A 25,926-nucleotide genomic window follows, 5' to 3' on the forward strand; every position below is an offset into this window, starting at 1 on the left:
CTGAGGTTATTGATATTTCTCCCGGCAATCTTGATTCCAGCTTGTGCTTCATCAAGCCCAGCGTTTCTCATGATGTACTCTGCATGTAAGTTAAACAAGCAGGATGACAGTATACACTCGTGCTATTGCTGCTGCTGCTGCTAAGTCACTTCAGTCGTGTCCAACTCTGCGCAACCCCATTGACAGCAGTCTACCAGGCTCCTCCGGGACGGAGGCAAGAATCTCCTCCGGGATTCTCCAGGCAAGAACACTGGAGTGGGTTTCCATTTCCTTCTCCAGTGCATGAAAGTGAAAAGTGAAAGTGAAATTGCTCAGTCATTTCCAACTCTCTGTGACCCCATGGACCGCAGCCTACCAGGCTCCTTCGTCTTTGGGATTTTCCAGGCAAGAGGACTGGAGTTGGGTTGCCATCGCTTTCTCCCATACAGCCTTGATGTACTCCTTTTCCTTTTTGGAACCGTTCTGTCGTTCCATGTCCAGTTCTAACTGTTGCTTCCTGACCTGCATACAAGTTTCTCAAGAGGCAGGTCAGGTGGTCTGGTATTCCCGTTTCTTTCAGAATTTTCCACAGTTTATTGTGATTCACACAGTCAAGGGCTTTGGCATAGTCAATAAAGCAGAAATAGATGTTTTTCTGGAACTCTCTTGCTTTTTTGATGATCCAGCGGCTGTTGGCAATTTGATCTGTGGTTCCTCTGCCTTTTATAAAACCAGCTTAAACATCTGGAAGTTCATGGTTTTCGTATTGTTGAAGCCTGGCTTGGAGAATTTTGAGCATTACTTTACTAGCGTGTGAGATGAGTGTAATTGTGTGGTAGTTTGAACATTCTTTGGCATTGCCCTTCTTTGGGACTGAAATGAAAACTGACATTTTCCAGTCCTGTGGCCTCTGCTGAGTTTTCCAAATTTGCTGGCATATTGAGTGCAGCACTTTCACAGCATCATCTTTCAGGATTTGAAATAGCTCAACTGAAATTCCATCACCTCCGCTAGCTTTGTTCATAGTGATACTTCCTAAGGCCCATTTGACTTCACATTCTTGGATGTCTGGCTCTAGGTGAGTGATCACACCATTGTGATTATCTGGGTCGTGAAGATATTTTTTGTACAGTTCTTCTGTGTATTCTTGCTACCTCTTCTCAATATCTTCTGTTTCTGTTAGGTACATACCATTTGTATCCTTTAGGTAACTTTTTTAAGATCACACAGTTGGATTGTAGCAGAATCAAGATTAGAACACAAAATAAAAATTGACTTCAGCGTTTATGCTCTTAATCCTTTTGCCATCTGCATTCTTCTACCATCTCCTGCTACAGACGAAGTTAGGCCCAAGGCCAGAGACACAGATGAGCAAAGAAGCCTGAGCACAGAATGAGTTCAAGAGCTAACACTGCAATGTAATGAGTGAAATACATCTGTTTTAAATATCACACAGCAGGGAAAAAGTCACACCTTTTTGAAAGACACAGGGGCATTGCAGCAGGTCAGTGCACCTGTTTATGTTTGCCTTTGCTTTCTTATTCTTGAATTCACTTCTTGAAAACTGCTTATTTGACATAATGAGAGAGAATCACTTCATATGCTATAATTTAAAAATTAAGTCTGACTCAAACCAATTAAGAATATGTGCATGTTCCATTCTTTTTTGGACAGGAGCAGGTGGGCGTATGATAGCCCCAAAGGTGAAACTGTCCACATGCAGTCAGCTCTGTCACTTTGTCTATATCCAGAAGGGTGGTGGTGTCAAATGTGATCACCCCGTTATGGGAGGCAGTAGTAAGAAATTGGGTAGCAGACTTGAATTCTTTGTAGCCAAACCCAATGTCCATGTAGTTGTTTTATTTCCTCACAAGTAGTTGCCCTTTTATATCAGTTTTTGGGGGTCATAGTATCGTGCAACACTCATGGGCGTATCGTTCAGACTGGTCTGACCAGGCATGCTGGTGGTGGGAATGGCTCTCAAACAGCTCCCTTCGCTTTCAAGAATTCCTTAGAAGAAATGGAGTAGCCACCATGGACAACAAGAGAGTCTGAAATGCAGTACTTGGATGCAATCTAAAAAATGACAGAATGATCTCTGTTCATTTCCAAGGCAAACTATTCAGTATCACGGTCATCCAAGTCTATGCCCCAACCAGTAAGGCTGAAGAAGCTGAAGTTGAACGGTTCTATGAAGACCTACAAGACCTTCTGGAACTAACACCCAAAAAAACATGTCCTTTTCATTACAGGGGACTGGAATGCAAAAGTGGGAAGTCAGGAAATACCTGGAGTAACAGGCAAATTCGGCCTTGAGTACGGAATGAAGCAGGGCAAAGGCTAATAGAGTTTTGCCAAGAGAACGCACTGGTCATAGCAAACACCCTCTTCCAGCAACACAAGAGAAGACTCTACACATGGACATCACCAGATGGTCAACACTGAAATCAGACTGATTATATTCTTTGCAGCCAAAGATGCAGAAGCTCTATACAGTCAGCAAAAACAAGACCAGGAGCTGACTGTGGCTCAGATCATGAACTCCTTATTGCCAAATTCAGACTTAAATTGAAGAAAGTAGGAAAAACCACTACACCATTCAGGTATGACCTAAATCAAATCCCTGATGACTATACAGTGGAAGTGAGAAATAGATTTAAGATACTAGATCTGATAGACAGAGAGCCTGATGAACTATGGACAGAGGTTCGTGACACTGTACAGGAGACGGGGATCAAGACCATTCCCAAGGGAAAGAAATGCAAAAAGGCAAAATGGTTGTCTGAGGAGGCCTTACAAATAGCTGTGAAAAGAAGAGAAACAAAAAGCAAAGGAGCAAAGGAAAGATATTCCCATTTGAATGCAGAGTTCCAAAGAATAGCCAGGAGAGATAAGAAAGCCTTCCTCAGCAATCAATGCAAAGAAATAGAGGAAAACAACAGAATGGGAAAGATTAGAGATGTCTTCAAGAAAATTAGAGATACCAAGGGAACATTCCATGCAAAGATGGGCTCAATAAAGTACAGAAATGGTATCGACCTAACAGAAGCAGAAGATATTAAGAAGAGCTGGCAAGAATACACAAAACTGTGCAAAAAAGATCTTCATGACCCAGATAATCATGATGGTGTGATCATTCACCTAGAGACAGACATCCTGGAATGTGAAGTCAAATGGGCCTTAGAAAGCATCACTATGAACAAAGCTAGTGCAGGTGATGGAATTCCAGTTGAGCTATTTTAAATCCTAAAAGATGATGCTGTGAAAGTGCTGCACTCAATATGTCAGCAAATTTGGAAACCTCAGCAGTGGCCACAGGACTGGAAAAGGTCAGTTTTCATTCCAATCCCTAAGGAAGGCAATCCCAAAGAATGCTCAAACTACCACACAATTGCACTCATCTCACACACTAATAATGTAATGCTCAAAATTCTCCAAGCCAGGCTTCAGCAATATGTGAATTGTGAACTTCCAGATGTTCAAACTAGTTTTATAAAAGGTAGAGATCAAATTACCAACATCCACTGGATCATCGAGAAAGCAAGAGAGTTCCAGAAAAACATCTATTTCTGCTTTATTGACTATGCCAAAGCCTTTGACTGTGTGGATCATGATAAACTATGGAAAATTCTGAAAGAGATGGGAATACCCCATCACCTGACCTGCCTCTTGAGAAACCTATATGTAGGTCAGGATGCAACAGTTAGAATTGGACATGAACCAACAGACTGGTTCCAAATAGGAAAAGGAGTATATCAAGGCTGTATATTGTTACCCTGCTTGTTTAACTTATATGCAGAGTACATCATGAGAAACGCTGGGCTTGATGAAGCACAAGCTGGAATGAAGATTGCTGGGAAAAGTATCAATAACCTCAGATATGCAGATGACACCACACTTATGGCAGAAAGTGAAGAGGAACTAAAAAGCCTCTTGATGAATGTGAAAGAGGAGAGTGAAAAAGTTGGCTTAAAGCTCAACATTCAGAAAACTAAGATCATGGCATCTGGTCCCATGACTTCATGGGAAATAGATGGGGAAACATTAGAAACAGTGTCAGACTTTATTTTTGGGGCTCTAAAATCACTGCAGATGGTGATTACAGCCATGAAATTAAAATACGCTTACTCCTTGGAAGGAAAGTTATGACCAACCTAGAGAGCATATTAAAAAACAGAGACGTTACTTTGCCAACAAAGGTCTGTCTAGTCAAGGCTATGGTTTTTCCAGTGGTCATGTATGGATGTGAGAGTTGGACTGTGAAGAAAGCTGAGTGCCGAAGAATTGATGCTTTTGATCTGTGGTGTTGGAAAAGACTCTTGAGAGTCCCTTGGACAGCAAGGAGATCCAACCAGTCCATCCAAAAGATCAGTCCTGGTGTTCATTGGAAGAAGTGATGCTGAAGCTGAAACTCCAATACATCGTCCCCCCCATGCGAAGAGTTGACTCATTAGAAAAGACCCTGATGCTGGGAGGGATTGGGGGCAGGAGGGGAAGGGGACAACAGAGGGTGAGATGGCTGGATGGCATCACCATGGACATGGTGATGGACATGAGTTTGAGTGAACTCCAGGAGTTCGTGATGGACAGGGAGTCCTGGCGTGCTGCAGTTCATGGGGTCGCAAAGAGTCAGACACGACTAAGCGACTGAACTGAACTGAACTCGCTTTCAAAATGGAAGCATCTACTGCCCCTCCTTTGACATTTTGTGGAATGTGTCCTTTTTTCCCTGAAAATTAGGTCAGACAATAGCTCGACTGAGAGAGCTCATGTTGGCAGAATTCAGAGCTTTCTCCTTCAGTTCATCCAGCTCTTCTTAAACACCAGGAATGGGAGAAGGTGAGGGTGGGATGTTTCGAAAGAACAGCATGTATATTATCTATGGTGAAACAGATCACCAGCCCAGGTGGGATGTATGAATCAAGTGCTCGGGCCTGGTGGGCTGGGAAGACCCGGAGGAATCGGGTGGAGAGGGAGGTGGGAGGGGGGATCGGGATGGGGAATACGTGTAACTCTACGGCTGATTTATATCAATGTATGACAAAACCCACTGAAAAATTAAAAAAAAAAAAACAAAACACCAGGAATGATGGGCAGGCGGAAAGGATCTAGCATGGTTTGTTATGACAATATAACCAAGGGAGTGCAAATATCACTCTTTTTGCATTGTAGAGTTTATTAAATAATCTATTAGATTTGCTTATGATTAAAATCATATTCTCTGTAAATACCAGAAACTGCGTTTATTATCAAATGGAATTTTCATGGAATGGGCAATGTATTGTGTTTGTTGCATTGATTTTATTCGGGGTTTGATGTTAGATTTCTGCTTTAATATCACTTCAGGACTTTTAACCATGAACCTCATTATGTGACTTCTAAAGAAATGTCATTTAATAATTAAAAGCAGTGTATCTGATGTCATTTAAAGATTGAAGGTGGGAGGAGAAGGGGATGACAGAGGGTGAGATGGTTGAATGGAATCAGAGACTCAGTGACCATGTGTTTGGGTAAACTGCAGAGTTGGTGATGGATAAGGAGGCCTGGCGTGCTGCAGTTCATGGGATCACAAAGAGTTGGTGATGACTAAGCAATTAAACTGAACATAAATCAACAATACCAGCAATTTAAAGAATGTAGTGTTTAATGGAATGATAAAACTTTTTGTATTTTTAATACCTGAATTAGTGAACTTACCAGAAAAGTCTTACACTTATATATGAAGAACTTGAAAATACATAACAAATTATTTTTAAGGACTCCAATCTAGAGTAAAAAGATGAAAAGAAATAAGAATTAGAACAGAAATCAATGAAATTGACAACAGGAAATCAGTAGGAAAAAAATCAATGAAACCAAAAATAGTTATTTGAAAGAGTAATAAAATCAATAGCCTCTAGCCAGGATAACTAAAAAAATAATAATAAGCGACAGGGGACACAAATCACTAATCCCAGAAATGAAAGGGGGACATCGTCGCAGAAGCTGTCAATGTGAAAAGAAAAATAAAAAGTACTATGAACAACTCTGTGCCAGCAAAGTTAATAACCTACATGAAATAGACCAATTCCTTGAAAGAAACAGTTTGCCAAAACTCAAGCAGGAAGAAGTAGACAATCTGAATAGGCCCATTTCTATTAAAGAAAATGGAGAAACAAACAGTAACTCTCCAAAAGAAAAGTCACCAGGCACCATGTGGTGGGGGCGGCGACCTTAGTTCCCACACCAGGGACAGAACCCGTGTCCCCTGCGTTGGCGGGCAGACTCTCCACCCTGGGCCACCAGGGAACTCCCCAGTAGAAATTTTAAATGTAGGATCTGATCAGTGTTGAACTAGATGCAGGTTTTCTCCAATTATCATTCTTCCTTTCCTTAACAGCCTTGACTCCACTTATTGGTACATCAGTAGCAATGATATGTTCAAAGTGATCTCACATGCTGAGCCTAATTCCAGTTTTAGATATCAAGTGAAGTATTATTTTTTAAATGTTGAAAATGTCTGGAATAATCTTGGCTTTGTCTGCTCATGACAAGATGGAATGAAAGGGAACTAATTGACACTTCTCCCTGAAAAAGAATATGTGTGTGTGTGTGTGTGTGTGTGTGTGTGTGTGTCTCTGTGTCTCTGTGTATGCGTGTGTGTGTATGTATGTGTGTGTATGTATATGTGTGTGTATGTATGTGTGCACGTGTATGTGTGTCTGTATGTCTGTGTGTGTTTGTGCCCATGTGTGTGTGTTTCTGTGTGTGTCTGTGTGTGTCTCTGTATGTCTGTGTGTATGTCTGTGTGTATCTGTGTGTGTGCATGTGTGTGGGTGTGTCTGTGTGTCTGTGTCTCTGTGTGTGTCTGTGTGTGTGTCTGTGTGTGTCTCTGTGTCTCTGTGTGTGTGCACCTGTGTGTCTCTGTCTCTGTGTGTGTGTGTCTGTGTGTGTCTGTGTATGTATGTGTCTCTCTGTGTGTGTGTCTCTGTGTGCACATGTGTGTCTGTGTCTGTGTGCGTGTGTGTGCACATGTATATGTGTGTGTCTGTGTGTGTCTGTGTCTGTGTGTCTGTGTGTGTCTCTGTGTGTGTCTGTGCCCATATGTGTTTGTGTGTGTGTGTCTGTGTGTGTGTGTGTCTCTGTGTGCACGTGTGTGTGTCTCTGTGTGTGTGTGTCTGTGTGCACATGTGTGTGTGTTTCTGTGTGTGTCTGTGTCTGCGTCTGTGTGCGTGTGTGTGCACATGTATATGTGTGTGTCTGTGTGTGTCTGTGTGTGTCTCTGTGTCTCTGTGTGTGTGCACCTGTGTGTCTCTGTCTCTGTGTGTGTGTGTCTGTGTGTGTCTGTGTGTGTCTGTGTGTGTCTCTGTGCCCATATGTGTTTGTGTGTGTGTGTCTCTGTGTGTGTGTGTGTCTCTGTGTGCACGTGTGTGTCTCTGTGTGTGTGTGTGTCTCTGTGTGTGTGTGTGTCTCTGTGTGCACATGTGTGTGTGTGTCTGTGTGTGTGTGTGTCTGCGTCTGTGTGCGTGTGTGCACATGTATATGTGTGTGTCTGTGTGTGTGTGTGTCTCTGTGTGTGTGTGTGTCTCTGTGTGCACATGTGTGTGTGTGTCTGTGTGTGTGTGTGTGTCTGTGAGTGTCTGTGTGTCTGCATCTGTGTGTGTGTGTGCACATGTATATGTGTGTGTCTGTGTCTGTGTGTCTGTGTGTGTCTCTGTGTGTGTCTGTGCCCATATGTGTTTGTGTGTGTGTGTGTCTCTGTGTGCACGTGTGTGTGTCTGTGTGTGTGTGTGTGTGTGTGTCTGTGCACACGTGTGTGTGTGTGTGTCTGTGTGTCTGCATCTGTGTGTGTGTGCACATGTATATGTGTGTGTCTGTGTGTGTCTGTGTGTGTCTGTGTGTGTCTGTGTGTGTCTCTGTGCCCATATGTGTTTGTGTGTGTGTGTCTCTGTGTGTGTGTGTGTCTCTGTGTGCACGTGTGTGTGTGTCTGTGTGTGTCTCTGTGTGCACATGTGTGTGTGTCTGTGTGTGTCTGTGTCTGTGTGTTGGTGACAAGGTTTCAGACACTGGATGTCAGGCCGCCTGGGTGACCCCTGAGGAGGCCTCTTGGGCGGCCCTGCAGGGAGGGAGAAACCCAGAGGGGCCGGGCAGTCTCCCCGAGGCGAGGAGACAGAATGGAGTCTGGGAGGCAGAGGCCAGAGTCCACCAAGCAGGTGCCGGGAGAAGGGTGGTCTCCGGGGAGCTGCAGGTACTCCCTCCCCGGATCTTCAACTGAGCAGACTGTGCGTGAGAAGGAGCAGCCCACGGCCAGGACAAGAGCCTGGGGTTAGAGGGAACGCTACTTGTAGCTCACACAGGAGTGGGAAGAGAAAACAAAATTAACAGTTTAAATGCAGACTGCAAAAGGATCAAACTATTCTCAAGTAGCACGACTTAGCTGCACCCAGAACAAAGCTAAAGAAGATCGCAAATGCATCTGTATTTGTCAAACAGCCAGCAGGACAAAATCACAATATGCCTAGTGAAAAATTATGAGAAATGCATGCAGAAGGCGCACCTAGAGTGAGACTGCATGAAGGCAGGAGGAAATTCAGTCAATAGAAACAGACTTGGAAGTGACACAGATGAGGTGCTTCCCTGCGAGTCCAGTGGTTAAAAGTCTGCCTGGCAACAGTCCCTGCTCTAAAGGAATTTCTCTCTTACTTTGATAAGCAAGTACATAATTAACTGTGATAACAGTATGAGAGGGCTATAGGGATATGAAGATAGTGCTGTGGGGGGACAAAGAAAATATTTGTTTTAATTGTGGGATGAGAGGGAAATTTCATAGAGGAGGCAGTATGTAATCTGGAATGAAGTGTTCCTGGTGGTGTTGCTGTGGTAACAAATTACCCCCATTCCTGGTGGTTTCAAACAACCATTTTATTCTGCTCATATATTCTCTGGGTCAAGACTTCAGATAGGGCACATTAGGAATGATAGTCATCTGCATTCCGTAATATCTCAAGACTCAAAAGTTTGGGAGCTTGAGAGCTCGAGGCAAGGATTGTTCCAGGGAGTCTTCACCCTCCTGTCTGACACTTGACACCTGTCGGCTGGACTCAGCCGGGGCAGCCAACTTGAACAGCCGCACTTGGCTTCTCCGCGTCACCCAGTTTTCTCACAGCCCTGAGGTCTTAGGGGAACCAGACGTTTTACATGGCAGCGTGGGGATCTGAAAAGGAGTCTCTAGCAAGCCAGATGGGAGTCGCAGTGATTCTGTAATCTAACCTCAGAGGTCACACACTGGCATTCCGCTGTGCTCTGTTGGTCACCGGTCAAGTCAAACCAGATTCAAAGAGAGGAAACGAAGCTCCTCTTCCGGATGGGAGCGGCAGTATTCTGGAGGAGCATTTGAGATGAGTGATATTGTTTCAAGAATCTTTAGAAAATATACTTTGGCACATGAAAGATTCTTATTATTTGGGAACCAAATGAAAATGTAAACGGCGTGATTTACAAATAGTGAATAAAGGTATACAGCGAGAGCATGGTGAGACTGGTCCCAACATGAGGTATAGCCAGAAATTGGAACGGATTTTGAAGGGCCTTTAATTTTCATGTTGAGGAGATTAGACTTTAATTTACAGGCATTCTGGAACCCTTAAATTGTTTATATTTTTAGACTAGAGGATTGGCATGAGTTAATCTTGTATTTTAGAGAGATGACCCGGGTACGGAGCTGTTCGTATGGATGCAAATGTTAATAGTGTCAGTTGAGAACAGGAAGGATTATACTAAGTGGTGAGAATAAAACTGAAAATAAAGAGGAGATATGAGATATATTCTGGAGATAGAATTATGACTGATTGGTCAAGGCCAGGAAGAGAAAGGAAGACATCAGAGATGAAATAAACGCGACCGCCCAGAACCTGCCGCACGCGTTCCTCGGCCCCGACGTGCTCTGCAGACGGCGGTCCCGGGCCGCTCTCCGTCAGGGCCGCGGGCCTCACCGCCAGTCTTGGCCAGGCCTGTTGATCTGCAGTAGTGGGTGCAGTCCTCATTCCTCACCGCAGGCCTCACCGCCAGTCTTGGCCAGGCCTGTTGATCTGCAGTAGTGGGTGCAGTCCTCATTCCTCACCGCGGGCCTCACCGCCAGTCTTGGCCAGGCCTGTTGATCTGCAGTAGTGGGTGCAGTCCTCATTCCTCACCGCGGGCCTCACCGCCAGTCTTGGCCAGGCCTGTTGATCTGCAGTAGTGGGTACAGTCCTCATTCCTCACCGCGGGCCTCACCGCCAGTCTTGGCCAGGCCTGTTGATCTGCAGTAGTGGGTGCAGTCCTCATTCCTCACCGCGGGCCTCACCGCCAGTCTTGGCCAGGCCTGTTGATCTGCAGTAGTGGGTGCAGCCCTCATTCCTCACCGCGGGCCTCATCGCCAGTCTTGGCCAGGCCTGTTGATCTGCAGTAGTGGGTGCAGTCCTCATTCCTCACCGCGGGCCTCACCGCCAGTCTTGGCCAGGCCTGTTGATCTGCAGTAGTGGGTGCAGTCCTCATTCCTCACCGCGGGCCTCACCGCCAGTCTTGGCCAGGCCTGTTGATCTGCAGTAGTGGGTGCAGCCCTCATTCCTCACCGCGGGCCTCATCGCCAGTCTTGGCCAGGCCTGTTGATCTGCAGTAGTGGGTGCAGTCCTCATTCCTCACCGCGGGCCTCACCGCCAGTCTTGGCCAGGCCTGTCGATCTGCAGTAGTGGGTGCAGTCCTCATTCCTCACCGCGGGCCTCACCGCCAGTCTTGGCCAGGCCTGTTGATCTGCAGTAGTGGGTACAGTCCTCATTCCTCGTGCATTCTGCTGACAGTTCTGCAGGCGTCACAGAGTCGAGGTTGAGGATAAAAGCAGTGGTAGTGTCAGAGCTCCAAAGCAAATGTGACACATAAGTAGATTGTTTATTTTGACGTTCTTACTTACATTTATGTATATTGATACTAAGCTTTCTGAGCAAGTACATGAAGTTTAATTTTCATTCCCAGTAGGAGAACTGCAGTCAGAATACCATTTTCTTTTTTTTATGTCAGGTTTTTCTTTGTCCTGTTAGATTTTTAAAGAGATTCACGCTTCCTCTTACCAACTCCTGAGACATTATCAATTAACCACACACAGCCCATCGAACACAGCATAGCTGTAATTAAACTAAATTACTGTGCGGCAGCTTTCATTACACAGGGACACAGTTTTTATTAGGACCATAGAGAGAGTTTAATTACATGTCTGGACACCCCCTGAATTCATGGCAGCAGTGTTATCTTTGTCTATTTAAAAGAGAATTTGAGCTTTTGGTGATTTCATTTTTTGAAAGACCCAATGGTAAGATAAGTTTGGGAATTTTTTTTTTTAATTCCACATTCTACTTCAATGCATATTTGATTTAAGAACCATTTTTACATCTGTGGATGTAAATGTTTCCCAAGAAAAGTGTACAGAATTTCCCTTGGTCTTATTTGATACACGTTTCATTGCATCCAAAAGCTTTCAGTTTCAAATACGTCCCGGATCTCCTCTCTTACCTTGTTAATGCATAAATCACGTACTGTGGTCTGAAGCATAGACCCCTCATCAGACTACTTCCCGCTTCTCCAGGCCCGTGAGGAAGCTCTGCTCTTTGCCGGAGGACGGCGTGCCCCTGAGCGCGCCCGCACGCTCCCAGTCCCGGCTGCCCGGGATGCGGGGTCCTCTGTGTACCGCTCCTGGGCGGGGCCAGCCTGCAGGTCCGGGCGCTCCCTTTGTTCCCTTGTGCTCCAGCCCGACCTCTCCTCTCTCATTGCAAAGGCGCGTGTGAGGCTTCCTTCTCCGTAACTGCAGATCGTTTCCGGACCCTTTCCAAGCTATTCACTGTCTCCTGAGTGTCACCTCTTTTAATTGGTTAAACCATTTCCATTGCCTCCATTCCTAAAGACTTCATCTTTCCTGAAATCTGATCATACGCATCGGAAACAAGAGAATGAAATTATCACAGGCTTATCCTTCCTAAACAATCTCAAAAGTTGCCTCACAAGATGCACTTGCTCTGACTTTGCATACAAATACATTTTAGACACTGATTTATTTGTAGATGACGTGTACATTATTTTAGTTTTCTTTATATTTTTGTATTCTGTTAGCAGAATTTAGCAGAATACAGAATTCTGTGTTCTGTATTTTGTATTCTGATTCTGTCTAAATCAGAACACATGACTTTTTCCATCGTTTTTTTGCTCCATAATTTATTATTAAGTGAACGACTTAATAATTGCTATTGATAGCAATGATTTTTTGAAGTCTTCAATGAATGTTTTAGACTTGGGGTTGAATCTAGGGAAAATAGTACAGGTAAAATGATATTTCCACCATAAATAGATTAAATAGACTGTTAGGCTAAATAGGCTAAGTAGACTGTTCCTCAAATATGTACCTCATAGGACTTCTATAACATACACATATACAAATAGACAGGAAATTAATTTCAACCTGTTTAAAGCACCGATGTTTCCCAGTTTGATTCTGTACCCAGGAGGCTCATATCAAAGTCAGAAATGAGGCTTGGAGTCTGACTGTTCTTCATGACCACTTCTCCTATCACCTACTCTAACACGACACCCCAGGTTTGTCTACCCAGTGCCATTCATAATTACCCTGTCTAGAAAAGGGTAATTATTCTGCTTTCTTTCCCCATGACATCGCCAGGGGGAAAATGCCAGCAGGCATTTTCCTGCAAAGCTTTGCTGTATCCAAACACTTCAAGCCACATCTGTAATCTAATAACCTCCTCCAGGGTCAGCGGCAGGTCCGGTCCTCAGGCCCCCCCCCGGGTCCAGGGGGCTCTTCCGTTTGCAGACAGAGGTCTGTGGGTGTGCTCACTCCTCACTACTGTGTCATTGTGGCTGGGCAGCTCAGCTCCATTTTATTACAATGGCCAGTACAGTTTATTGAATGTTTTAGACATGAAGGAAACTGAAGGGAAAACTAACAGATGAATTTTCAAGTGTCTTTCCCTAAACTCCCCTGTGGCTTATGTTGTATTGCATACTCAGGTAAACTTCAAAGGATACAAAGAAATTAATTCAGTCATAACAATCAACTTAATACTGCTACAGAAGAAAAAAAATATGTAATTATTCAAAATGTCACTTTGAAGATGAAACCCTTTTGTCAGATCTTATAGTTTAAATATTCTTTCTGGATTTTGGTTTTTCTCAAAGTGATGTAAATCTCATTTATCTAATTGATACTCACTGAGAACCGCTGAGGTGACTAAGAACTATTATCCAGTAAGTATAGTATGTTTCATAAACACATAGACGTCTTACTTCAGCTAAATGCATCAAACTGATGTTGCTATGGAAATACATCACTATAATGTAAGCAGAAGAATTTGAACTTCTGCCATCGATAATGGCAGATGAATAAAAGGTGCAGATTGCCATCATTCTTGAATATGTAACTGTAAGTTCTTGACTAAAGAGTAAAATAACATGCTTGTCTATAGGAAACTTGATTTATTTAATGTTCATTCAAAAGTATTGATTGAGTGCACATTTAGCATAGGCACTGTACAGTAAAAACTAGGTATCTGGGGATCCAGGTTAAAATGTCCTCGTCTTTATGGAGTTTTCAGTCTAGCGAGGGAGATGTTCCTTAACATAAAGCTTGCAGAGAAATAGACATGATGTCAAGAAAAATAGAAAGCATTGTGAGAGCATATAAGAGCGTGTGTGCGTAAGAGAGCATGTTAATCTGGGACAGCCTCCCCGAGGACCTGACTTAGAGCTGAGGATGAGGATGAGGAGAGCTGGCCTAGTGCGGAGGTCGTCTGTGCTGAAAGCGGACCAGCGGGAGAGGGGCCTGCCGGGGCGCCCGCGGGCAGGGGGCGGGAGGGCCTGCGGCAGCCCCGGGGGCGGCGCCGGAAGACCCCCAGGGCCCCGGAGAGGGGGCACGAGCAAGCAGCAGGCCTCGAGGCGCGGCGGCCGGTCCGCGGCAGCGCGAGTCGCTGCTCGCTGTGTGATGACTGGGAGAAGCATGGTGAGAAGGTTCCAGACCCTCGCTGCTGCAAACTGTGCCTCTTCTGATGTCTAAACACTCTTACACATTATAGCAGTTTCAGCCCTTGTTTGACTTAGACTTGTTCCAACAGTGAAGAAGGCTAATATGTAACATATTCAATCTCTCTGTAACTTATATTTCATCTTCTTGGAAAGAGAAGTTTTGATACATTAAATGAAAAATAAAGCTATTAAAGTGGAAGAAGAATTTTTTAAAAAGCAAGGAGGAGAAGTAAACTGAATCAGGCTGATTAGTGCAGTTGGAGCTTCTCTGTCATGGGCTGCTTGGCAGCCAAAGCTGAAGGAAATGGAATGAAATAAAAGGCAAGTGTTTTCTGATCAAAGTATCCTTTGATACTTCAGAAAAGATCAAGTATTCCAAATCTCAAAGGATTTCTAAATGCATTTTATAAGAGACATAAAAGAACAATGATAGAGTCCCAATAACTACTGTTTATGAAGTAGAATATCTACTCCATGCTGAGGGTTTCTCACTGCAGCCCGCAGAGTGGACGCTGCAGATGAGAAAGCTGAGATTTAGAGGGTTGGCAAATTGCTTAAGGTCACACAGTTAATAAATAGTATACTTGGTGTAAATGACCACAGAGCACCTCTCATGATGTTACTCCTTAATAACCATTTCAACAGCAATATCTCAAAGCTTTATACGCCTTATTTCTTGTATTACCCTTGATCAAAACCAACAGTGTGATACTGAAACAGAACTCAGCTAAGATATGCCTTTGGTACCAAGACATTAAATTTATTATTATAAGATCCTTAAAAAATACTTGTTTCCTATTTTGATTAGTCTACAGATAAAATTATACTTGTCATTTAATGCTTTCTTTCTAAAAAGAGAATGCACTTTCCAAAAATTGAGCCAGTAAATTAGTTGTGTGCTTCTCTGCCTCTGAGGCTGTCTGTTTCTCCTCCTCCTTCTTTTTATTCCAGTTTTAATTAAATTCATACACATCTGGTTATTTGCTCTTCCAGTTTCTTTATTAAAAGTTACTGTTACTCAAGACAAACTTCAATAATTAGGTGCTACAATTTTTGTCAGATTCATTATTTCTTCCCATTAAATTGTTGGATTTATACAGAAGACATTGTAGGTCTTCTCCCAGACTGTTGTTCAGATTTTCAATATGTTTCCTTGCTTGTCCATGATTTACTTTAATTGTTAATACCTCTAACACTTGGTTTATTCTACAATGGGCTTCCCTGATGGCTTATTCTAGAATATCCAATAATCTTATTTTTTAGTTTTTTTAATCCTCTTGTCTATTTATGTTGACTCTCCATGATTTAAATAATCTGCAGCTAAGATTGAGAATACCTTGATAAGGTCTATTTGTTTGTGATTAGGTATTTCTTAATCAGTTCTATGTCATTCATATGATATGGTAAAATGTCTTGATGCATTTTCCTATGAGTACACAATTTTGAGAAGCATTATTCACCCTTAATATCCCTTTCTTCCCCACTTCTCCATGTGCAGTGATCTCAATGTATCAAAATAAGATTAGGATTTGTTGAGATTAGAAGGGTATATTTTATTTGAAACCTAGTGTGAAAATAAGGGGCAGTGTTCCTATTATTCAGCTCGTGGTTCAGTCGCTCATTCGTGTCTGACTCTGTGACCCCATGAACTGCAGCACGCCAGGCCTCCCTGTCCTTCACTGTCTTCTGGAACTTGCCCAAACTCATGTCTGTTGAGTTGGTGATGCCATCCAACCATCTCATCCTCTATCATCCCCTTCTCCTCCCGCCTTCAGTCTTTCCCAGCATCAGGGTCTTTTCCAATGAGTCAGCTCTTCCCATCAGGTGGCCAAAGTGTTGGAGCTTCAGCTTCAGCATCAGTCCTTCCAACGAATATTTAGGGTTGCCTTTATGACTTCCAATACTATAAGACAGAATTTCTCAAAGGTATTCTAGGGATTTTTTTTGAGGGTCACTGAAGCCCCTTTCAGAGGGTCTGTGAAGTCACAATCATTTCATCATAATATGAAGGCATCTTTCCTTACTTTCCAGCAGTCATGTATGAATGTGAGAGTTGAACCATAAAGAAAGCTGAGCGCCAAAGAATTAATGCTTTCAAACTGTGATGCTGGAGAAGACTCTTGAGAGTTGCTTGGACTGCAAGGAGATCCAACCAGTTCATCCTAAAGGAAATCAACCCTGAATATTCACTGGAAGGACTGATGCTGAAACTGAAGCTCCAATACTTTAGCCAAGAGCCAACTCATTTGAAAAGACCCTGATGCTGGGAAAGATTGAGGGCAGGAGGAGAAGGGGACGACAGAGGATGAGATGGTTGGATGGCATCACCGACTCAATGGACATGAGTTTGAGCAGGCTCTGGGAGATAGTGAAGGACAGGGAGGTCTGGCGTGCTGCAGTCCATGGGGTCACAAAAAGCTGGACACAACTTGGGGACTGAACAACAACATGGTATGTGGTTTTACGGTAGAGAAAGAAGTGCATGTGAGAGTTCAGCAGTTTTCTGTTAAACCAGAAATGAAAGAAATTTGTAAAACTTTAAAATAGTGGTATAGTACTCACTAGTTTCATATCTTAGAAAATAGTTATTTATGTTTTAAAATGTGTATACTGTCATGAGTTTATTGTTTTGTTTTTAAATTAAAAGTAATTTTTTGATTTCTCAGTTCTAACCATTTGCACAGTAACTAAATGTTAGGTAGAGCTCACATAAACAAAAGCTCTTTGAGGTTCTTAAAAATTTTAACTGTAAAGAAGTTCTGAGGCCAGAAAGTCTGAGAACCGGCGCTCTAGAGGTGCAGCTACTTCCGATGACTGTGTCTCCTTGGGGCAGGCAGAAGATCATACTCCATGTTTGCCTTCTTCCTGGCTTCCCAACTGGAAATAGTGTAAAGGTTAAAAGTAGTAACTATTGATCAAAGGCAATCAGTGGGTCTAAGCAAAAATAAAATTGCCATTTTGTCAATAAAGTCTCCCACATGTCTGGATGATTATATCATGAGGATTAATAATCTTTCTACACCAAGTCACTTACAGCAAATGATCGTTGCCTCTTTCTTTAAAAGTCGAGATCAGGACTGTTGGCATTCATTCCATTATTTGCTTTTCAGTTTGTTCCTCTGGTAGTGCGTGACTCCTAAATCTATTATTTTCTATAAAACTCTTCTCTTAGCTCTCCTTTTGGAGTCCCAAATGATGTTCTGTTTGTTTTGTCTTGCTTTTTTAAAATTTGCACTTAAAACACATAACCACCATTTTTGTTCAAGAAAGCCAGAACAACATTTAATGAAAATCTTTATATAATTAGTACTTTGCTAAACCAACACTTGTCCCTTCATCTCATTTGTTGTTACTGTGTCACTATTTTCAGCCACTATTTTCAGCATCATTTTCTTCCCCAAGCTATGGAGCTTCTAAACTGGGTTAGAAAATCAACATTTTCTATTGATTTATGCAATTCTTAGATATGTTCCAAAGCTATTGTATGAGACACTCACATCTTTGCCTTTCACACTCCAGATATACAAGATATAGTATGTTCCTCCTCAGGGGTGCGGTGTTTTCTTCCAGCGTGTGATTTGAGGCTGAGTGTGGTCCTCTGCCACTCTCATTTCTCCTCCCCCTCTTACTAAATACCTTGTCCCTCCTCCATTGTTCTCTCTTCTCCTTCATTTGTATTTTCGTCTCATCTCCACACTACACAGTCAAGCAGTAAGTGGTTCTTCAGCTCCTGGTTGGGAATCCTGCATGGGCAGATGCTCAGATCTGAGCCACCACCACGACGTCCAGCTGTGACCTTGTAAGGATCTCTCAGCCTCTTTATCCTTCAGCTTTCTCATCTGCAGAACAGGAATTACGTGACTTCCATCATAAAGCTGCTGTGAAGTTTAAGTAAGCCAAGAGATCTAAGTGGTGTTTATAATGGTGCGTGGAATGTAAGCTAAGTGTTCAGGACACGAATGGCAGTATTGTTGCTCAGTCTCTCAGTCGTGTCTGACTCTCTGCGACCCCATGAACCGCAGCACACCAGGCCTCCCTGTCCATCACCAACTTCCGGAGTTTACTCAAACTCATGTCCATCGAGTTTCTGATGCCGCCCAACCATCTCATCCTCTGTTGTCCCCTTCTCCCCCTGCCCCCAATCCCTCCCAGCATCAGGGTCTTTTCAAATGAGTCAACTCTTCGAATCAGGTGGCCAAAGTATTGGAGTTTCAGCTTCAGCATCAGTCCTTCCAATGAACACCCAGGACTGATCTCTTTTAGGATGGAATGGTTGGATCTCCTTGCAGTCCAAGGGACTTGCAAGAGTCTTCTTCAACACCACAGTTCAAAAGCATCAATTCTTTGGCACTCAGCTTTCTTCACAGTTCAACTCTCACATCCATACATGGCCACTGGAAAAACCATAGCCTTGACCAGATGGACTTTGTTGGCAAAGTACTGTCTCTGCTTCTCAATATGCTCTCTAGGTTGGTCATAACTTTCCTTCCAAGGAGTAAGCGTCTTTTAATTTCATGGCTGCAATCACCTCTGCAGTGATTTTGGAGCCCAAAAAATTAAAGTCTGACACTGCTTCCACTGTCTCCACATCTATTTCCTATGAAATGATGGGACCAGATGCCATGATCTTAATTAGCTACCTGATATTGATCTAGTGTAAGGAGTGAGCTAGACCTGGTTAGACATGTGCAAAAGCAAAATTTTATTTTTTCTCACTGTTGCTCTGACAGATTAACCCTGTAAATCCATTCTTCTCTTCAGTGAATAAAATTTCAGGCCATGCCATAATATTTCCAGTACCTTTTGGATAGGAAAAGACCAAAATTTTATTTTTTCCTTTTTTTATTGAAGTATAGCTGATTTACAGTGTTGTGTTGCTTTCTGCTGTCCAGCAAAGTGATTCAGAGTATTAAAAAGTGATGCTTCTTTGTATTCTTTCCATTGTTGTTCATCACAGGATTCTGGATGCACTTCCCTGTGCTGTGCAGTAGGACCTTGTCTGTCCATTCTGTGTGTAATACTTCACATCCGCTGATCCCAACTCCTGGTCCATCCCTCACCCCCCTCCTTGACAGTCACAAGTCTTCTCTGTCTGTGAGTTTGTTTCTAATCCCTGCATAAGCTCATTTGTGTCGTAGTCTAGATTCCACATGTAAATGATAGCATATGGTATTTGTCTGTGTCTTCCTGCCTTACTTCACTTAGTAGGATGGTCTCTAGTTGCATCCACGTTGTGCAGATGGCCTTGCTTTGTCCTTTAATGGCTCAGCGGTATCGCTTTGTGTGTGTACGGCATCTTCCTATCCATTTATCTGTTAATGGACGCTCACGTTGTCTCCACGGCGCGGCTATTGTGCTATGAACACAGGGGCGCACGTATCATTTTTTATTGCACTTTTGTCCAGATATATGCCCAGGAATAGATTGCAGGTCATATGGTAATTCCAGTTTTAGTTTTTGAGGAACCTTGGTACTGTTTTCCACAGTAGCTACACCAGTTTACATTCGCACAACAGTGTAAGAGGGTTCCCTTTTCTCCACACCCTCTTCAGCATTGTCATTTGTGGACATTTTAATGGCAGCCGTCCTGATTGGTGTGAAGTGGGACGTCATCGCAGTTTTGTGTTGCAGTTCTCTAATAATTAGTGATTATTGAGCATCTTTTCAAGAAAAGACCAAAATTTTAGACTCACCCAGTTTTAAATTTCTTGCCTCCCCACCTTGGGATCTGTAATTCGTAAACATAGTGGTACGGATTCCTGTTGGTTTCTGCTTTGCTGCTGCTTCTTTTCCAACCAGCTAGATGCCGACTGTGGTTCTTCCAGGACTGGGATGTGAAGGCGATGATGAGGAGCAGTGTAGGAGATAGGGGATTATATCTTGGTCTTCCCTGGGCTGGTACTGGTGAGCTGGTACAGTGATCTCTGGTTGTGGCAGGTTACAAATGTCTGTTGTCTTCCCCTATGGGTCACCTTTGATAGCTCTGCGAGGACTCTTTGCAGGACAGTTCTCTCACTCCAGGTGATCTGATTGGCCCTTCAGCTGCCCGCTGTCACCGCCCTCGGGTTCTGCTTTCTGTGATGCCAAGATGAGGTGGCATCACCCCTGCGGGGGGCACTCCAGCAGAAGCACCTCCTCGGGGGACCCGCGTCCAAAGCCCTTCTGCACAGTCCACTCCGGGTCCGTGAGAAACGTGCTTCTCTGTCCAGCTGTCAGGGGAGGAAGCTGAGCCTCACTGAGACCCTCTCCCCTCGATCACCTGCTCCAGCTGTTCCCCAGTTTTGTCACGAGTGAGCCAGGCGTCAGTCCCGTTCCTCAGACCACTAAGTGACACGTGTCAGGCAGCCCTGAAGCTTTTTATTTCCTTTTACTTGGCTTGAGTAGAAAGAAAGAAAGAAGGACCTCCTCCCTTCCTCTCTGCCACAGGAAAGGAGAAAAGCTGCAGCACCTTGGCAACACTTTCTCTTACTGCAACAGAAAGACAGGAAAGGATTTGAACGGGCAATTTATAAAAAGGAAAGTGTATAAAGAGAAGCTAGACTATATGAGTAAACAGAGAAAGACAAATTAAACCAAACTTAGCATATAATTTTTATCTTCCATCTCAGAAGTTAAAAATATAAACTTGGTATTTAGATATTAGGAAAACATATACGCTTACACAGTTTTTGTGAGTAAATGTTGTTGGAGTCTTTTAGGAAAGTGATTTTGCAGTACATATTAAAATTAAAAATCTGTATACCTTTTGACCACCCCAGACCTGCTTTCAGGTATCTCTCCTAGAGAATATCAGCAAAAATGCTCACATTTGTAAGTATTGAAGGTTTATTACTGCATTAAAAATTTGAATGTCCATCAAAGTGGAAATAGCAAAATAAAAAAGTGATATATCCAACAACAAATGAATACAAGGGTTAAATAAAATAAGTTATGGTGACATATGGGAAAAAAGTTTAAAACATGTTAAAAAAAATAAAAGCAGCGTGAAAATTTTTATTAGTGATACGTTTATGTAAGAAAATGGAAAAATCAGGTATATTTCTTTGTATGCTTGTACTCATATTTTGTAAATGCATAGAGAAAAATTCAGACCATTTCAAAGTGATGAATGATTACTTTTGGAGAGGATGTAGACTTCCCCTGGAGGAGAAGCAGGGTCAGGTAGAACTTTAACATTCGCAGCAAAAATGTGCTACATGTGTGATTACACATGATTTACAAAAGAATTTAAAATATAATAAAATGAATGTTAGAGGTAATCTTTAAGATAATATCAATGATAGCTGCATATACTAATCCTCAAAGAGCCTATGAAAGCATTTATTGTCATTAAACAATATTTACTGTAGTTCTGTATATATTTCTATATATATAGTTCTATATATATTTCTCTAAATATTTAAAGGTAGTTCTCTATAGTAATTACTCACGTCTAAATGTCTGTTCAAACAATAATTATGAAGTCTTTGCTGTGGTTGTGAACTTCTAAGATGACACATAGAATTATGTCTTTCAGATAATAAATCAGACAAATTTCAACACAGGGCATGTTGACTTTATTATTTATAATAATAATTAGCCAATTTGAGCTGATATGATAATATGCATATGAGAACTGTAATCAATGTTCCCTGAGAAGTAAATATTTTATTTGTGGCAACAGCTTCTATACAATTTAAGTTGCATTTCATTTTTAGGAAGCTACGTATAAGCTATTCTCAAATGACATATAATTTAAAATGCATTCACCTTTATGGTGTTTATTTTTAAATTTTAATATGTGTGTGTTTGAACTATATAACTTAGTAAAGATTATTATAATTCTGGAAAGATTACCTATAAATGTTGGCACCATAAATATAATTACATGACTGTTACTTCGTTATTGTCCATATTTAGTACCTACATGAGAATGGGATTGTCCATCGTGATCTCAAACCAGAGAATCTTCTCTATGCAACTCCTGCACCAGATGCGCCACTCAAAATTGGTAAGGGTATTTCTTGATGTCTTTTTATCCCTATTCCCAAAGCAGAAGAGATTTATTCCGTGGAATTTGTAAATATTGCTCTGTCTGGTTTTGTCTCCATTCAGTTTCCTCAAATAATGAAACCTGTAAAGGAATAATACATTGTTTTGGAAGTCTGTACTCTTTCCTAGAATATTAGCTTGAATTAATGTGTGCAAGTTGGTACTTTATAGCTGGACACACAAAGGAATCACAGCCCTTGGAAAAGACAGGGGCTTCAGGAGTTGACCTTGTATTTTGAAGATAAGTTTATTATAGAAGAAAATCACAGATTACGTAACATTTCCTTTTGGTTATCGACTTTTATCACAAGTTAGTTGGAGCTTCATTTTAGATAATGAAGAACTCTGACACAAAATGCTTAGAACATATCCGTGTACTCTGGCTCTGAGTCATTTGTTTATATGAACAGAGATGAATTGAGATCTCCATTTCTCAACATGCACACCACAGAACACCGGTCCTCAGTGAACAAGGGGGGTGAACCCCTTGCGGGGACGAGTATGGAGGCGCTGGGTTTGGTCAAGGAAGTCAGGGAACGCTGAGTCAGCTAAGCAAGGCTTTATTTCTGCAGGGCTTTCAGAAAGCTATAAGTGCTAATGTGTGGACTTAACATCTAAATTAGTGTCTGTAAGGCTCTTCCCAAGCCTTATTTAACTCTGGAAACCTTGATTTGTATTTTTTTTCCCCCAATAAGAACTTGAAGAACTACAGAGATGATTTGGAAAGTTCTGATCTACCCAGAGAGATCAGTAAATCAGCATTTTAGAAAAAAAATGTATATTAAATTTTACTTTCCTTGTCCCATACAAAGCAAATCTTTGTTTACAAAAATAATTATAAAGTTTAATTTAGATGAAATCTCTTTTGGAGAATCTGTTCTAAATCCTCTCAAGGGCGCTGCTCTCTTGGCGCTGTCCTTTATAATGCTAATCTAATGAGTTCACTGCATTTATGTTAAGATATTTGAAAATTAAGTTGTACATATCACGGGAAAGCTCAGACAACATAATATACTTTATGAATACCAGAACCTAAAGGAAAAATGCTGACGTCCTGCAGGGCCACCAGCCTGTTTTCTTGGTCACTCCTGAAAGGCAGCAAGCAGCAGGAGGCTTCCTTTGTTGCTTCCTTTAACAGCATTTTCAAAGATTTTATCCTTAAAGAGATTTCTTTAAATGGATGGATGGATACTAATTTAGCCGGGAGAGCCTTCCTTTCTGAAGGACTTCCTGCTGCGCTTTCTGATAAGGATCAGCACTCCATGGAAATTCGGGTTTTTCTTTGAAGTCTAAAATGGCATTGGTTCTGCACCTGCCTCTCTTGAAGAATGCCCTTGAACTGTTTCCTCATGTTTCCTGGGTGAGAGATATGTAGCCCAGCAAATAGAGTATAATGATAGCAACTTTTGATCATGTTTTATCTAGGTAATATTCTGAGAAATAAATAAAAAGGATTTTTGCACAAAGTTACATGTTCCTCAAATGAGAGTAAATTCCTGTCCATCAAATACACTAAAGAATGAAACTATTTATTTTGAAGCAGAATAAACCTTTGATATTTCTGCTCATTTTCTTGACATTTAAGAAAGTCCAATTTTTTTATTCTAATTTCTTCCAATGGATTGAAAGTTCTGATTTTACTAGTAATTCTATGCTATCCTTTAGTTTCAAATCTTGGAATTAACATTATACAAAATATATCCATTGCATCTATTATTTTCAGAAGAAATAGCGTATTTACTAAAAGCTCGTAATTACAGAGAAAACATAAAATAAACATTGGAGTCATGGGGTAAATTTTTTTCAATTTAAGGCCAGACTTAAATTATTATTTAGTTCTTTTAGTTTACTCTCCCCAGTGACTGTCCTCTATATCCACTCCAATATCAAATACCAAAACAAACAAGTTTTGCTTTGAATAATAAAACAGTAATCTGTTATCTTATAAAAGCTGAGAAAATACTCATTTCATTAATTTTTTTTCTTCTCTTCTTAGCTGATTTTGGACTCTCCAAAATCGTGGAACATCAAGTACTCATGAAGACAGTATGTGGAACCCCAGGATACTGCGGTATGTTCCTTAATACTGATATTTTACTTGTGTTGTATTAAAAGTCCTAGTATCTCTATGTGAAGCACAATTTGATATGAGTCTCCATGAGGAAGGCCTTTATAAATGACACTCGAACTACCTCTTGTTCTGCATGAGGGGTTCAATTATCTTGATTTTAGGGCGCCACTGCAGGACAGCAGGGAGGGGTGACCCAGAGGAAGGAACATGAGCTCTGCGCCTGGGGAGCAGGAGGAGGGACAGGAGCTCTGCGCCTGGGGAGCAGGAGAGGGGACAGGAGCTCTGTGCCTGGGGACCAGGAGAGGGGACAGGAGCTCTGCGCCTGGGGACCAGGAGAGGGGACAGGAGCTCTGTGCCTGGGGACCCAGGAGAGGGGACAGGAGCTCTGCGCCTGGGGACCAGGAGAGGGGACAGGAGCTCTGCGCCTGGGGACCAGGAGAGGGGACAGGAGCTCTGTGCCTGGGGACCCAGGAGAGGGGACAGGAGCTCTGAGCCTGGGGAGCAGGAGAGGGGACAGGAGCTCTGCGCCTGGGGAGCAGGAGAGGGGACAGGAGCTCTGAGCCTGGGGAGCAGGAGAGGGGACAGGAGCTCTGTGCCTGGGGACCCAGGAGAGGGGACAGGAGCTCTGTGCCTGGGGACCAGGAGAGGAGACAGGAGCTCTGCGCCTGGGGACCAGGAGAGGGGACCTGAGCTCTGCGCCTGGGGACCAGGAGAGGGAACAGGAGCTCTGAGCCTGGGACCAGGAGAGGGGACCTGAGCTCTGTGCCTGGGGACCAGGAGAGGGGACAGGAGCTCTGAGCCTGGGGACCAGGAGAGGGGACAGGAGCTCTGAGCCTGGGGACCAGGAGAGGGGACAGGAGCTCTGCGCCTGGGGACCAGGAGAGGGGACCTGAGCTCTGCGCCTGGGGACCAGGAGAGGGGACCTGAGCTCTGCGCCTGGGGACCAGGAGAGGGGACAGGAGCTCTGAGCCTGGGGACCAGGAGAGGGGACAGGAGCTCTGCGCCTGGGGACCAGGAGAGGGGACAGGAGCTCTGCGCCTGGGGACCAGGAGAGGGGACAGGAGCTCTGCGCCTGGGGACCAGGAGAGGGGACAGGAGCTCTGCGCCTGGGGACCAGGAGAGGGGACAGGAGCTCTGTGTCTGGGGGAGCCAGGTGGAAGGAAGAGGAGCTCTGTGCCTGGGGAGCAGGAGGAGGGAGAGGAGCTCTGCGCCTGGGGACCAGTAGGAGGGACAGGATCTCTGCGCCTGGGGACCAGCAGGAAGGGACAGGAGTTCTGTGTTTGGGGGAGCCAGGAGGAAGGAAGAGGAGCTCTGCGCCTGCCTTTCGGGAAGCAGCTGCTCTTATCCCCACTCAGGAATAGAAACAGTGTCTCCAGGGAAAAGACAGCGAAATAGCTTTGTGATTGGGATTAAAGCCAGGAACCCTTTGTCACTTTACTCACCTGCTTTTTGTTGAGCAGGTGTGTGAGGAGACGCGTCATTCATTCCAGTGGTGTGCAGGACTGCAGTGAGCGAGGGTGGCCCCTGGTTCTCATTGATGGCCCTGGTCTAGCCTCACTAGGAGAAGGCTGTAGGTAGGGTTTCCCAGCCAGAGTCCCCAGAGATGACACAGTCCTCGCATCCTTGCCCATCCTCCCAGCCTCCCAGAACAGGCTGAAGGCACCCTGGGGTACAGGCCACAGTCAGAGGCAGAACAATAGCATTTGATCCAAGACAGCATGATGCTCGCCACCACCCCCCTTTTTTTTTCTTGATGACTCTCTTAATCTGGCAGCAACCTAAAAGCCAATAAAGCTTGTAAAAATTATCAA

General features: G+C 43.2%; 1 protein-coding gene across 1 annotated transcript in view; it reads left to right on the forward strand.

Annotated features, from left to right (window-relative positions):
* CAMK4 (calcium/calmodulin dependent protein kinase IV) overlaps nucleotides 1–25,926 on the forward strand; it is a 240,192-nt gene that overhangs the window by 184,651 nt on the left and 29,615 nt on the right. Inside the window, exons 6-7 of the mRNA XM_065936986.1 lie at nucleotides 21,913–22,003; nucleotides 24,041–24,115. Coding sequence (XP_065793058.1) covers nucleotides 21,913–22,003; nucleotides 24,041–24,115 — 166 coding nt within the window. The remainder of the gene's footprint in view (nucleotides 1–21,912; nucleotides 22,004–24,040; nucleotides 24,116–25,926) is intronic.

Source organism: Muntiacus reevesi, chromosome 1, assembly GCF_963930625.1.
Source record: "Muntiacus reevesi chromosome 1, mMunRee1.1, whole genome shotgun sequence".
NCBI classification, from domain to species: Eukaryota; Metazoa; Chordata; class Mammalia; order Artiodactyla; family Cervidae; genus Muntiacus; species Muntiacus reevesi.